Source organism: Ornithorhynchus anatinus, chromosome 4 (genome assembly GCF_004115215.2).
Source record: "Ornithorhynchus anatinus isolate Pmale09 chromosome 4, mOrnAna1.pri.v4, whole genome shotgun sequence".
Classification (NCBI taxonomy): domain Eukaryota; kingdom Metazoa; phylum Chordata; class Mammalia; order Monotremata; family Ornithorhynchidae; genus Ornithorhynchus; species Ornithorhynchus anatinus.
Genome location: NC_041731.1, coordinates 95,204,148 through 95,220,057, shown reverse-complemented (window position 1 = coordinate 95,220,057; position 15,910 = coordinate 95,204,148). Strand labels below are relative to the sequence as shown.

At 40.3% G+C, this 15,910-nt stretch overlaps 1 protein-coding gene across 4 annotated transcripts in view; it reads left to right on the top strand.

Annotated features, from left to right (window-relative positions):
• CCDC18 (coiled-coil domain containing 18) overlaps positions 1 to 15,910 on the top strand; it is a 72,639-nt gene that overhangs the window by 17,284 nt on the left and 39,445 nt on the right. For all 4 annotated transcript variants that reach the window (XM_029063048.2, XM_029063047.2, XM_029063046.2 and 1 more), the window contains 10 exons: positions 1,523 to 1,619; positions 3,914 to 4,035; positions 5,241 to 5,532; positions 7,098 to 7,222; positions 7,348 to 7,505; positions 7,743 to 7,963; positions 12,146 to 12,256; positions 12,724 to 12,855; positions 14,233 to 14,367; positions 14,494 to 14,571. In XM_029063048.2, the coding sequence (XP_028918881.1) occupies positions 1,523 to 1,619; positions 3,914 to 4,035; positions 5,241 to 5,532; positions 7,098 to 7,222; positions 7,348 to 7,505; positions 7,743 to 7,963; positions 12,146 to 12,256; positions 12,724 to 12,855; positions 14,233 to 14,367; positions 14,494 to 14,571 (1,471 nt within the window). The remainder of the gene's footprint in view (positions 1 to 1,522; positions 1,620 to 3,913; positions 4,036 to 5,240; positions 5,533 to 7,097; positions 7,223 to 7,347; positions 7,506 to 7,742; positions 7,964 to 12,145; positions 12,257 to 12,723; positions 12,856 to 14,232; positions 14,368 to 14,493; positions 14,572 to 15,910) is intronic.

The following is a 15,910-nucleotide window of genomic DNA, read 5'->3' as shown; positions in this document are numbered from 1 at the left end:
TTACAGTCTAATCGGGGGAGATGGACAGACAAGAACAATGGCAATAAATAGAGTCAAGGGGAAGAACATCTTGTAAAAACAATGGCAACTAAATAGAATCAAGGCGATGTACAATTCATTAACAAAATAAATAGGGTAACGAAAATATATACCACTAGGTGTGCATCTCAGAGGAACCAAGCTAAAGTATATTCATGAAGCACGTCAATCCAGACAGCTTCCAATCCCGTTCTTTGATTCGTTGTGAAGACAGATGTGATGTAGCTAATAGAAAGCTTTAATATTGTGAAGCAGCATGGTGTAGTGGAAAAAGCATGGGCCTGGTAGTCAGAAGACCTGGCTTTTAATCCCAGCTCTGACACTTACGTGCTGTGTGAGTTTAAGCATGCCACTGAACTTCTCTATGCCTCAGTTAACTCAGTTATAAATTGGGGATTCAATACCTGTTCCCCCTTCTACTTTCTCTCTCCTGTGAGGTCCATGTGGAACTGTGTCCAACCTCATTAACTTGTATTTTCCCCCAGTGCTTAGAACAGCATATAGTAAGTGCTTAACAAACACTATATATATTATATATATATATGTGTGTGTGTAATATATATATAAATATATATATGCACACCAAGGGTAGTGATGTCATTCTGCACAATGGATATAGAAAGTTAAATATTATCAGTTGAAAACAGGAAAAGGCAAGAAAATTGAAGGGGAATATGGATTTCAGAAAAGTTGAATATCCACACGTTACAAAAAGAATTCATCTATCCTAAGTCAGAAAGAGAGTGACCAAGACTGCTTCATTACTAAACTGGGGAAAAAGACAGTGAAGCAAGGAGTCTGCTTAGTTGCTTTTGCTAAGACCAACCATTTCTACTTAATGAACACAACAGACCAGAAAGAACAGTGACTTCACTGGGCCTGAAAACATCCCAAAGGAGTAACAACGAAGTAATAATAATAATCTAACAGTATCCAGATTTTACCTATTAAATGTTTACATTTTAAAAAAAATTACAATCCACTAGACCATAAGATCTTGGCGGTCAGGAATCAAATTCATCCATTCATTCAATCGTATATATTGAGCGCTTACTGTGTGCAGAGCACTGTACCAAACGCTTGGGAAGTATAGTTCAGCAACAAATGGAGACAATCCCTGCCCACAACGGGCTTACAGTCTAAAAGTGGGGAGACAGACAGCAAAACAAATAAACAGGCGTCAGTAATATTATACATAAATAGAATTAGAGATATATACACATCATTAATAAAAATAAATAGAATTATAATTATAAATATGTACATATATACACAAGTGCTGTGTGGTGGGGAGTGGAGGTAGAGCAAAGGGAACGGGTTGGGGCAATGCGGGGTCGATGGGAGAGAACAGAGGAAAAGGGGGGCTTAGCCTGAGAAGGTCTGTATTACACACTCCAAGCACTTAAAAGAGTAAGCTACGTACTCAGTGAGCACTCAAAATATCATTGACTGATTAACTCTAACCCAAATTTTTGGTTTATAGAGTGGAACAGCAAAGGAATGAAGCACTAAATAATGCTGAAGGACTCAGTAAAGCTTTCAGACAATACAAAGAAAGAGTAGCTGAGAAACTGGAAAAGGTCAGTGGTGATTGCAAAACTGAAGTTTTTTACCATGCCATTTTTCTCCTTGGAATTCCCAAGTCACCTGAATCGGATTCTCTCTTTCAGCCTCAGGGATTCCACTTTCTAGACAGTCTCAAAGAGCTGTCATTTGGGTAGTACAATAATAATAATAGTATTTGTTAAGTACTTAGTATGTGCCAGGCACCGTAGTAAGCACTGGGGTGGATATAAGCAAATCGAGTCGGATGCTGTCCCTCTCCCACGTGGGGCTCAGAGTCTCAGTCCCCAGTTTACGGTTGAGGTAACTGAGGCTCAGAGAATTTCAGTGACTTGCCCAAGGTCACAGAGCAGACAAGTGGTGGAGCCAGGATTAGAACCCAGATTAGAGCACTCCCAGGCCATGCCGTATCCATTAGGCCACGCTGCTTCTTCAGTGTCCCTAGAGAGGAGCAACTGTTTGTCACCTCGACCCCTAGCTCATGGTGTGTTCCAGAAATATCTGCCAGCTTTATGTTTGGGGCTTAAGAACTCTGTTATCTACTGGTACACAGCAAGGAGAAAGAGGAAACATTTCCTCTGAAGAAGCAGCATGGCCTAGTGGATAGAGCGCAGGCCTGGGGGTCAGAAGGACTTGGGTTCTAGTCCCGGCTCTACTACTTGTCTGCTTTGTGACCTTGGGCAAGTCAGTACTTCTCTGGGCCTGGTTCCCTTGTCGGTAAAATGGGGATTAAGACTGTGTGTGAGCCCTACATGGGCAAGCTTGTTGTGGGGAGGAAATGTGTCTGTTTATCGTCATTTTGTATTCTCCCAAGCATTTAATGCAGTACTTTGCCCAATGTAAGCACTCAATAAATGCGATTGAGTGAATGATAGGAACTCTGTCCAACCTGATTTAATTGTATCCGCCTCAGCGCTTAGAACAATGCCTGGCAGGTAATTAAGTATTTAACAAATACGTAGAACAGTGCTTGGCACATAGTAAGCACTTAACAAACACCATCATTATTAAATACCATAATTATTATTATCATTATCATTACTGTTATTATTCGTAATGCTTAAGTATGTGAAAGGCCTTCTGAGAGGCAGAGTGCAGGATTTAGTCAGCTCTCATTGAGTTCGTAACCGCTTCTCCCAGTTACTCTCCCAAAACCCTCTGCTTAGTAGTGGCTGGTGCCACTGAACCTGAAAAAAGTCGTCTTTTTTGTAAACCGCTTTAACCAGGACCTCCCCTTGCCTCCTTAAAACTCAGGCGCTTTTTCTAGTGCCCAGAGGATCAGAATCAAGGTCCTTCCATTGGGCAACTCCAAGATCACCTCATTTTCTAGTCATTCAACCTCTTGGCCATATAGCTCCTCCACGGATGATGATGGGACAATAAGGTGTGAGAGCCGTAGGTCGAGGATGTTGCCTGGCCTGGGTGATGTTCCTGGAAGCCTAACTGTTCTCAGAATTGGGGCCCGGGACACGTAGACCAAGGGGGCATTTTTAAGGCCTCACATCTAACAATCATTTGTGTTACTGAGCACGGTAGTCTATTTGGCACTGCCTGAAGGTATGAGGATGAGAGATAGAAAAAGGGGCAGAGATAGATAAAGGAGAGGATAATGTGAGAGGCATAAAAGAAAGCCCTAAAAGAGGGGTGATCAGATGGGGTGAAGGAAAGGAAAAGAAGAAAAGCAGAAAGGAAAAAGGAGTCACGGGAGTGTTACGATAGGAAATTTGTGAAAAGACTATGCATCTGGCCATAGGATTCCACTTTTATCATATATGTATTTAATATTAATGTGAAGGGAACATCATGTCCCATATGAGAGGCAAGAGCCAAGTCAGGGGAAGGCTTAATAATAATAATAATAATAGTAATTGTGGTGTTTGTTAAACGCTCAACTGTGTGCCAGGCACTGTACTAAGCACTGGGGTGGATACAAATAAATCGGGATGTACATAGTCCCTGTCCCAAAGTGGGGCTCACAGGTTCAATCCCCAATTTACAGATGAGGTAACTGAGGCCCAGAGAAGTGAAGCGACTTGCCCAAGGTCACAGCACACAAGTGGGGGAGCCGGGATTAGAACCCATGACCTTCTGACTCCCAGGTCCTGGGCAGAAGCTACCACCCTGATAAACCCCCGCCTTGGCCCCGCACTTTTGTCCCCCAGAGCCCGCCCGTCCACTTATTTGACACTTTCCGAGAAACATAGTCTAGCCCGTCTACCGTCCTGTTACTGTTACTGAGCTACTCCTTTGGACCATCTACGGGTGCTGTCGTCAGCTATAACCTGAAAGTAAAAATAAGTCTTTGTTTTAGGTTCAAGCTGAAGAAGCAGCCTTAGAGAAAGGTCTAATTAACTGTGAAAAAGAGAAAGAGGAACTACAGGAAAAATGTGATGCCTACAGAAATGAACTTGAAACTTTGAAACAGAAATTAAGGTACAGTTTTTCCTTCAGTCAAAACGATCTTACTTCTAAGGTGATAACATCTAAACAGAAGTTCTTTTAAGGACCACAGAGAGTCACCTCATAATAATAACCTCTTCCCCACCCCCCCCATGACCTTTGATCCTAACTGGGAAATTCAGCCATGTAATCACCAGAACAATGATTTTGCTCACATTGATGTGTGGCTGCCAATTTCAGGGCCTATTTTAATATTGAGCCCACATTTTTAAAGGTACTACACTGAGATTCATTTAATATAGGGTGCAAATAATTTATTTCTAAGAAAACTAGAATCATTTCTACCCTTAATTCTCATGAACCCCGCCCTAAAAGGAGAGAAGTCTACATGCCTAAAGACCAAAGGCCTAGTGGATAGAGCACGGGCCTGAGAGTCAAGAAGGACCTGGGTTCTAATCCCAGCTCCACCACTTCCCTGATGGGTAAGCCACTAAACTTCTCCGTGCTTCAGTTACCTCCTCTGTGAAATGGAGATTAAGATTGTAAACCCAATGTGGGACAGGGTCCAACCTGATTATCTTGTATCTACCCCAGCGCTTATAATGGTAGCTGGTGGCACATAGTAAGCACTAAACAAATTCCATTAAAAAAATAATTCAAACCAGATAGAGGTTCATAGCTTTTGGATTAAAAAGTTGTCTGGGAAGCTCAGAATAATTTAGGGGCTACCAGTTGGTCATCTCTGGTATAAACTTGTTCACTCACAAATCATCTGTGGAAATAACTTAGAATTTTAACATGTAACCATTGAACAATCTGAAGCTGAGTTCTGTATTCAAGTTTGTATTCTTGTCATCTTGGAGCTTGCTATTGCCTAATTGCACTCTGGCGTTGATATTTATTTTCTAGTAACATTAGTATTAAAGCTGATAGGCCATGGGGTTTCTCTTTATGCCAAGTTTCTATCTTCTAAGGTTGGAAAACGTCAAGGATCTATATTTTGAGTGCAGTTTTGAAGAAAACCACCTGCCCAGAAATTAAAAATAGAAAAAAAGAGCTTCTAGACAGTGGGATACTAGTTTGTTTTCCATTTCCGGCTTTGAAATTGTCTTATTAAAACTACTTTTTTTTTTATTGTGACAGACTAGTTAAAGTTCTTTTGTTGAAAATAGGTGGGGGTAGAGTATTTTTATGTGCTCTTGACCCTAAATATAATTTGTATGCCTTTTTCTTTCTAGGCAATCAAAGGAAGAAAATATTAGTGGAAAAGAAAAATTAAGGAATTTGGGAATGAAAAACTCAGAGGTCGTGTCTCAGCTGATGGAGTCGAAACAAAAGATTTTCATACTAGAGTGTGAACTGAAGGACAAAGGGGAACTTTTTAGGCAAAAATGTGACTTAAAGAATGAAAACACAGAACTGAAAGCTCTTATTGCAAGTCAGAATGAGAGGCTGAATATGTGCCAGAAAGAAATAGAAAATTCAAGGCTAGAACTGAACAGTTTGGAGATGATTGTTTCTCAGTTGCCAGTGAGTGCTTGCAAAAGGAAATTTCTAATGTCAGCTGTTCGTTTGTGTGGTGGGAAATGAAAATTTTTTCTAGGGATCTAGATTTTCCAGATAACATTTATTGAACACATGGGCTAATCCCTGGGGTCGGATCAGATCAGACACAGCCCCTCCCTCACCTGGGACCCTCAATCATCCCCATTTTACAGGTGAGAAAACTGAGGCCCATATTGCTAAATGACTTATCCATGGCCATATATTAGGCCAGGAACAGAGCTGGGACTAGAACTTGGGTTTCCTGACTCCTAGTCCCATGCTGCTACACTACATTTCCACCACCTTTAACGTTCTTACCAGTTTTGAAATGCAATGCATTGGTAAAATGCTAGAATTTTATTTAAAATTAACACTCTCAACTGAGCTGATGGATGAGGATCATTCTAAAATGGTGTGTTTTTATAACGGAGACCGAGAAGCAGTGTGGCTTAGTGGAAAGAGCCCGGGCTTGGGAGTCAGAGGTTGTGGCTTCTAATTCTGGCTCTGCCACTTGTCAGCTGTGTGACTGTGGGCAAGTCACTTTACTTCTCTGTGCCTCACTTACCTCATCTGTAAAATGTGGATGAAGACTGTGAGCCTCACGTTGGACAACTTGATTACCTTGTATCTACCTCAGTGCTTAAAACAGTGCTTGGCGCATAGTAAGCGCTTAACAAATACCGTTGTTATTATTCTAGTAGTGTAAGAATTGCTTCTTTGGGAAAAGGCAAATTATCCTGCTCGGTAGCCTCCCTTCATGAGCTTTCTTAATATTTTGTGATGTTGAAGACCTATGTGATGAAACAAGAAGTCTCCTAACCCTTTCAAATTAGGTGGTTTTTTTTTAGTTCATATAATTAATGATGCCATTCTTATGCGTATTCTCTTTTGAAAGCTGCTAAAATATGTTAGGAAGCATTTTAAACAGTAAGTTCTAGAGGCTACCACAGTTTAGTTTGAAAGATGGTGGTATCTTGGTTTCCTTTAGTTTTGTAATGCCCTTCACTCTGAGGCATTTTACAGCCATGGACAATTGGGGTTGGAGGCAAGAGCCACTGTATCCATCTTCTAATAATGCAATTTAAAAAAGAACTTCTTATATCTTTTGTTAATCTTAATTCAGAACGCATTTAAGTTCATAAACGTTGCTTCTAGTGATTTCTACTCTGTCCAGTGTGGATGAGAAATATTCATATTTTTAAATCAGTGTGCCAAAAATCGGAAACATTGATTCTTTGTTCCAAGGAATCCTGAAACTAAATGGTTTGGGAAACTTCAGTTAGTTCCTATCTCTAGAAGTGTGGCTTGGTTTTAATGGAAAGATTACATTGCCTAGACTGCCCCGTATATTAAGACATTTTAGAATTTAAGCTTGTAGCAATCAGTATTATTACTTTTTGGGGAGCCAATTAACATGAAAGTTGGGGGTAAAGAAAGCCAAATTTTGAAGGTCTTTAAACAGGGAATTCTGGATCATAAAAAAACTATTGTAGCTGTATAGCATTAATCATGCACAAAACTATACAAACTTGTTTGTTTTGATCCTTCAGCTGAACCGAGAAGTGCTTACTTCTAAATCGTGTGTCTGTAAGCGTCTTTTAGACAATTCCTCTGCCAAAGAACATGCCTGTGATGCTTCCTGTGAGTCAAATAAATCAGTGATAACAGACCTGAGGTATATTTTACAGATTTTGAAATTATGGCAAGCACTAATTAGTATTGAAAATGTGATAAAAATAACTCACGTGATTTTCGCCCCCCCACCCAAGATTATAAACTTTATATCTTTTCCTTTTAAAGAATTAAACTTGCAATGAAAGAAGCCGAAGTTCAAAAGTTGCGAGCTAGCCTGACTATCAGTCAGGTATCACAAAATTTTTCTGTTGATGATTACCAGGAAAATGAAGGACTAATGGGGTTAGAAACAGAACCTGTGAAACTAAATGGAAATCAAGTAGGTAAGCATTTGGAAAACAGTTTTCTAAATTCTTCTGAAGATTTCTTATGATAACTTTAAAAAAAGTGATTATTTTTAACTTAATTCAAAATAAAAACAGACTTTAGAGATTTTATTTTAATGAGCCTTCCAGGTGGGTTTTTGGGAGGCATCCATTATATTTAATCTCTACTCCCTTGTTTTATATGGTGTTTCTTTTTCATTGTTAATTTACATTTGATATTTGGTGTATTGCCAGAGAAAAGATATATCCAAAAGTTGCATATTATGAGCAAGCAGTTTGAAAGAGAGAGACAAAGAATTGTTGCCGGGCTAGAAGAACTGCGTACTAAACTGACAAAAGCAGAAACCGAGAATTCCGACTTAAAGGCAAACATGGCCCGTAGAACCAGCCAATTTCAAGTCATACAAGAGGAACTGTTAGAAAAAGCTGCAAATACTAGCAGATTGGAGAGTGAAGTAAGTGGTCAGTAGCTAGTAGCAGTCTGTCAACAGGTCAGTAGAAGTTTTGTAAATAGCTTACTGGTTGATGCAAAATATCAAGTTTGAGAGATTCCATTTGGGAAAAATGAAATTTCAGAAATTTTTTTTCTAATACCATATTTAAAGCTTTTAAATTGGATTTGGGAATGTTTGGCTTTTAACGTTTGGGATAAATTTAGTCTTATTCTTGAAAGATTGTGCACTCTGGCGGTGAAAGGATAGTAAAACTTGTGACCAGTGATATGGAACTGTTTTTTAAAGGTAGTCTGCTCTGTGACCTTGGGCAAGCCACTTAACTTCTCTGTGCCTCAGTTCCCACATCTGTAAAATGGGAATGAAGGCTGTGAGTCCCACGTGGGACAACCCGTTTATCTTGTATTTACCCCAGCGCTTAAAACCATGCTTGGCACACAGTAAGCACTTAACAAATACCATCATCATTATTATTATTATTAATAATAGAGCAAACCTGTGGCTTCTGCTTAATTTGATTCAGAGAAATTCAAGTAATCCCATAATACAAGTGGTGGGCTCCCACTCGCCATAATAATTGATTAGGACTCCTGATTGGGGGATGGAGCTGTGGCTGGAAAAATATAAGAGGTCTAAGGTTTTTGAATGCTTAGGATTTAGCCTCTTAACTTCAGAAGCTGTAGGGATTATTATGACTAGCATTGATTAAGCATTTAAAGTGTGCAAGTGTGCCATTTTAAAAAATGGCAGCGTGGCTCAGTGGAAAGAGCCTGGGCTTCGGAATCAGAGGTCATGAGTTCGACTCCTGGCTCTGCCACTTGTCAGATGTGTGACTGTAGACAAGTCACTTAACTTCTCTGTGCATCCGTTACCTCATCTGTAAAATGGGGATTAACTGTGAGCCTCACGTGGGACGACCTGATTACCCTGTATTTCCCCCAGCGCTTAGAACAGTGCTCTGCACATAGTAAGCGCTTAACAAATACCAACATTATTATTATTACTATGTACCAGGCACTATTCTAAGACCTGCGGTAGATACAAATAATCAAGTTGGACACAGTCCGTGTCCCACATGGGGCTCACAGTTTAAGTAGGAGGAAGAAGGATTTAATCCCCATTTTACAGATGAGGTAATTGAGGTACAGAGAAGTTAAGTGAGAGTTGCCTTAGGTCACGCAGCAAGCGTATGGCAGAGCTGGAATTAGAACCCAGATCCTCTGACTCTTGGGCCTGTGCTCTTTTCATTAGGCTATGCTGCTTTTCTAAACATTAAACACTGGGGTAATTAGAGAGAAAAACAGAACAATTAAGACATGGTGTTTGTCCCATAAGGGGCTCACATTCTAAGCAGGGGTAGATGTACACACATAAAGTTCCTTATAAACTAGGAAAACAAATTAACATTAATTAACATTAATTGAAAACTCAATAGTAAAAGTATGTCAGTTCAACAGCATTGGCTAGGGCAACCTTTGCATGACTCAGGGTACTAACCAAAATATCCTTGGTGAGAAATGACTACCACCTTTCCAGCATTCTAAAAGTTAAGAAGGCAGTCATCACCCCCATAATAATAATCATAATAATTATGGTATTTGTTAAGAGCTTACTATGTGCCACGCACTGTACTAAGCACTAGGGTGGATTCAAGCAAATCGGGTTAGATACAGTCCCTGTCCCGCATAGGGTCACAGTCTCAATCCCCCTTTTCCAGATGAGGTAACTGAGGCCCAGAGAAGTGAAGTAACTTGCTTAAGGTCACATGGCAGACAAATGGCGGAGCCAGAATTAGAACCCATGACCTTCTGACACCCAGGCCTGTGCTCTAACCACTGGGCCACGCTGCTTCCTGTGATGCCGAGGTGGGGAGACCGTCCCAGGTATATGGGGGCTCCCTGATGATCCCAAAGCCCATGCCATGGAAGCACCAAGCATTGAGGATCCCAGACTCTGGCACTGAGGGTTCCCCGCTCCCATTATTGGGCAGGGATTTTCTCTATCTGTTACCGAATTGTACATTTCAAGCACTTAGTACATGCTGTGCACATAGTAAGCGCCTAATAAATACTATTGAATGAATGTGGAGGGCGGGACTTTACTCCTTCCATATCACATCAGGGCGTGGGATGCATTGGCATGCGTGAGAGCCTGTTTTCAAGACCTTTTGTTGAAACCTCGGGATCTGGTAAGATAGTAATAGAAAGTTGGAGTGATTAGATGGTGGGGGGTGGAAGATTCGCTACTGACGGAAGTGAAGGAGTAAAGGAGATTTTGTCATCTGCACACTTCCTTTTGCAGTGGCCAGTAAGGCTCTAAAGACTTCGGATATTGGGCAATTACTCTCCCCTCTTCAAAGCCTTATTAAAGGCACATCTCCTCCAAGAGGCCTTAATAATAATAATAATGGTATTTGTTAAGCGCTTAACTATGTGCCAAGCACTGTACTAAGCGCTGGGGTGGACACAAGCAGATCAGGTTGGACACAGTCCCTGTCTCACGTGGGGTTCACAGTCTCAATCCCCATTTTACAGATGAGGTGACTGAGGCCCAGAGAAGTTAAGTGACTGGCCCAAAGTCACACAGCAGACAAGTGGCGGAGCCTGAATTAGAACTCATAACCTCTGAATCCCAACCCCGGGCTCTTTCCACTAAGCCACACTGTTTCTTATGCCTAAGAAGCCCTTCCCTGACTGTGCCATACTTTCCTCTTTTCCCACTCGCTTTACTTCACCCTGACATGCTCCCTTTATTCATCCCCGCCCTCCCCAGATAAGAACATATCTGTAATTTATTTACTTATAATAATAATAATAATGTTGGTATTTGTTAAGCTCTTACTATGTGCAGAGCACTGTTCTAAGCACTGGGGGAAATACAGGATGATCGGGCTGTCCCACTTGAGGCTCACAGTCTTAATCCCCATTTTCCAGATGAGGTAACTGAGGCACAGAGAAGTGAAGTGACTTGCCCACAGTCACACAGCTGACAAGTGGCAGAGGCGGGATTGGAACCCACAACCTCTGACTCCCAAGCCCGGGCTCTTTCCACTGAGCCACGCTGTGGGGCTATTAATGTCTGTCACCCCCTCTAGACTGTAAGCTCATTTTGGGCAGGGAATGTGTCCATTTGTTGTTATATTGTACTCTCCCAAGCACTTAGTACAGTGCGTGGCACCGTGGCTAGAGTCAGAAGGCCTGGGAGTCAGAAGGTCATGGGTTCTAATTCCGACTCTGCCACTTGTCTGTTGTGTGACCTTGGGCCAGCCACTTCACTTCTCTGGGCTTCAGTGACCTCATCTGTGAAATGGGCGTTGAGACCATAAGCCCCACGAGGGGCAGGGACTGTGTCCAACCCAATTTTCTTGTATCCCTTTGGCACTTAATATAGTGACTGGCATAAAGTGCTAATAAATACCATCATAATCATAGAGAAGGAGCGTGGTTTAGTGGAAAGAGCACGAGCTTGGAAATCAGAGGACATGGGTTCTGATCCTGGCTTCGCCACTTTTCTGCTCTGTGACCTTGGGCAAGCCACTTACCTTTTCTGTGCCTCAGTTACCTCATCTGTGAAATGGGGATTGATACTGTGAGCCCCTCGTGGGACAGGACTGTGTCTAACCCGATTTGCTTGCACTCCAGCACTTAGTACAGTTCCTGGCACATAATAAGTGCTTAACAAATACCATAATTATTATTATTATAAATATGATTGATTGACAGACTTAAGACATATTAGCACTCATTCTCTCTAGTAGAGCAGTAAGTTGAACTAAACAACCTCAAAGATTTTTTTCCATTCCTTGTGATTCTGGTTTCCAAGGTTTCCTCCCTATTCATTGTGCATCTTTTTCTAATTTTTCTTTTGCTTTCCAGTCATATTTTTCATGGAATATTTATACAAAAATACCTATAAAGATATCTGTTATAATGCTGTCAAAATGGACATGATCCAAGTTAAAACATAACTAGTAATGTGTAGATGAAATCTTTTTCTACAAAGTTTGGCCATTAATATGAATTTCAGAGTAAAAGAAATCAAAGGTTGGATTGTAATCTATTTGTATTAGTGAGTCCTCAAGCAGTCTTACCTGCATTTGTCCCAGACATAAGGGCTGTCGTCCAGACCTATCTTTTCTGAATTTTTGGCACAGTTCTCTCAAGTGTGTGTTCAATTTATTTTCAGGTGACAAAGAAATGTTCTCAACTGTTAACGTTAGAGAAGCAGCTGGAAGAAAAGACAGTTGCATATTCTTCTTCTGCCGCAAAAAATATTGAGCTGGAACATGAGCTTGTGGTAAATAACCCTTTACTGAGAACTGATCAAAGTCTCTTTTACAGCATATTTAAATGTCTTTGAAATTGTAAAGACCTGGTGGAAAATTCAAATCACTCATTTTTTCATGTTTTTATTACCAGTTAGAACTTAAGAGAAAATTGTGGGAAGGGCATAGCCTGGAATTTTCGTATTTTGCAGCCACATATAGGTTTATATGAAGGGAAATGAATGCCTTGGATGCCGTTATTTGTGATTGTGATAACTTTAATATTTGCAATTAATGGAATAAAACTTTAAATTTTAGATGAATTTCAAAAAAATTAGCTGTATTTTTAGAATACTCAATTGAAAAAAAAAAATTTTAATCAGCTAGTTTTGCAGTTGGCAGATGAAGGCAGGAGTACTGAGTTGGCCAATACACTTTTGTTGGAAATTTAATCTAAAATTATATCCAAAATATTTCTAAAACTTGTGTTGTATTCTAGGAAAAGAATGAAAAGATATACAGCTTGGAATTAGATTTCAATGCGGAACATGAAAAAATGTGTTTAGCCTTTGAAAAGGCAAGGATGGTACATCTTGAACAACACAAAGAAATGGAAAAGCAGATTGAATTAGTAAGAATATTTAATATTTTTTCAGTTGGAATTATTTTCTGGAATCCTTATCAAATTCAGAATTCTCTCACAGAAGCAGCTTGGCATAGTGGAAAGAGCACGAGCCTGGAAGTCAGAGCACCTGGGTTCTAATCCCAGCTCTGACAGTTGCTCGCGGTGTGACCTTGGGCAAGTCACTCATCTTCTCTGTGCCTCTTCTCCTCTTCTCCCTCCTTCTTAGATTGTGAGCCCTAAGGGGGACCAGGGTCTGTGTCCGACCTAATTAACTTGCATCTACCCACCATTTAGAAAGAGTTTGACACATAATAATTGCTTAACAAATATCGTATAAGCAAACAAACAAAAAAGGTAGATATAAACTCAACTTCTCTCTGCCTCAATTCCCTCATCTGTAAAATGGAGATTAAGACTTAGAGCCCCATGAGAAACATGGACTATTTAATAATAATAGTAATAATAATAATAATGTTGGTATTTGTTAAGTGCTTACTATGTGCAGAGCACTGTTCTAAGCGCTGAGGGAGATACAGGGTAATCAGGTTGTCCCACGTGAGGCTCACAGTTAATCCCCATTTTACAGATGAGGTAACTGAGGCACAGAGAAGTTAAGTGACTTGCCCATAGTCACACAGCTGACAAGTGGCAGAGCCGGGAGTCGAACCCATGACCTCTGATTCCGAAGCCGGGGCTCTTTCCACTGAGCCACGTATCCAACTTAATTAGCTTATTTCCTCCCCAGTGCATAGTACAGTGCCTGGCACATAGCAAATACCACAGTGCTTAACACCATGTTAAAAAAAAATCAGCTCCAGGTATCTCCTTTGAACACTTAAAAGAGGAGGGGCTGGAAGACCTGGAGCCAGCCAGGTGGGGTGAAAATCAAATTAGGTCATGGTTGGACAAGAATTCCTCTAAATAAAATGCAGTTAACTCACCGACATTTGGTTCATTCATTTCTAAATTGTTGCCTCCCCAGCTCAACATCTTCTTGCCTTTGCCTTTCTGCTCAGGTTTCTCTTCTTTGCCTTGAAAATCCGTCGCAAACTGTGGGCGGGGCATCCTTTGAGATCCATTCATTTCAGGGTGGGAAGGAGTTTACCTGGAGCATCAAATATTCAGATTGTATTCGCCAGGTTGATTATCTTGAGGTGGTTATAACCTGGAGTATGGCACGTAACATCGTATTGCTCTGGATACGTTTGTCCCAAATCTCCTAGATTTATTCACATTACATTGTATACAATAATCTTCCTTTTCCAGTACACTGTTGCTTCACTACACTACCCTCGAGAGACTTATTTGCACACATTTTCTGATTTGATTACACATTTTGTCTACTGAAAAAATACATAAATTAGTAAATACTTTTATGTACAGCTTCAAGTGCAGCTGGAAAAAAAAGATCAACAGTTTAATGAACAAGAGAAGACCGTGACCATTTTGCAACAAGATATTTTGTGTAAGCAGCATCATCTTGAATCCTTGGACAGACTCTTGATAGAGAGCAGAGGGGTAAGATCATTTTTATAAGGCATTGTGTAGAAATTCACTAGCACTAAATAACCATTACTAGCATTTCGTGATATTAGCATTAGGTATTGTAAATTTAAACTGTTTGCTACAACTGTTTGCTTACAGGAAATGGAAAAGCAAAATATCAAGAAAGATGAAGCTTTAAAACTTTTGCAGAACCAAGTCTCTGAAGAAACAATTAAAGTTAGTAAATTCCTTTTTTTTTTTGCCCTCTTTTCATTAGGAAATATTTATAGCTCCTTTTTAATTTCTTGGAAAATTAGAAAAGTTTCTTGGTGATAAAATAGAATCATTGAGAGTTAACTTCTTACATTCTGTCTGACTCTATCTGCAATCTCTATTAAACAAAATCCCAAATCTTTTCATGCCCATGTGCAACATACCCCTCTTTGCCACCCCTAAATCTGCAGAAGGCTTAAATTATTTTAATGAGTAATGGAGGTTGAAAGCTGCAACAAGACTTGAAAAGTAACAATAATAATATTTGTTAAGCGCTCAGATTGGTCACAGTCCATGCCCACATACTGTTCAGTGTCAACCCCCATTTTCCAGATGAGGTAACTGAGGCACAGAGAAGTGAAGTGACTTGTCCAGGATCAAACAGCAGACAAGTGGCAGAGCCTAGATTATAACCCAGGTCCTCTGACTCCCAGACCCATGCTCTCTCCTTTAGGCGACACTACTTCTCTAATGATAATAATAGTAATAATAATGGTATTCGTTAAGTGCTTACTCTCTGCTAAGAACTGTATTAACCTGGTAGCCGAGAAACAAGTGAGCTCCACAGACCAGTCCTTTATCCAACTGTCAGGAATTGACTGATTATTTTAAAACAAAGATTTGGGCGAGTTTGTGATACCGAGAAGCAAATTTGCCAATGTCGTCAAGTACTGCAGGAGCAAATACGTAAGTATGGGAAAGGACAATTTAATATGTGTGCATTGTGGAAGGGACTGGTAGATTTGCACTAATTATGGAAGTAAGAGTTCTTATTTATATTTCTGTCTGTCTCTCCCTCTAGACTGTAAGCTTGTTGTGCGCAGGGAACGTGTCTACCCAAACAACTCTGTTATATTGTACTTTTCTAAGCTCTTAATATGGTGAACAAGGTGAATGTAGAGAACAAGGTGAAAACACCACAGGTATCGTCTGTAGGGAGCCTCTGCGATGCTTGTTTGAGGGTTTAGGGCTTGATATCTCCTTTTCAAGATGAACTTTGATTGTAGTCAACTGTGCTTATATTAGGGCATTACTCAGGGTTTTTGGACCTCTGGCTTTATCAGTTTCACTTCTAGTATTACCTGCCACCTACCATTTTTAAAGATCTGAAAAGCTCCATAGAAACAGGTATTAAGTTAACCCAACCATTTGTATCATATTTCTAAAGGTAAAGGAGATCCCATTTTAATTTGGCCAAGTTGCAATGTGGTTAATCAGTGCAGCTATAAATCTCCCTGCATTTCATTAGCTCTGGCTCCCTTTTCTCATTGCCCCAATTGAAAACAAAATAGACTGTTGACTT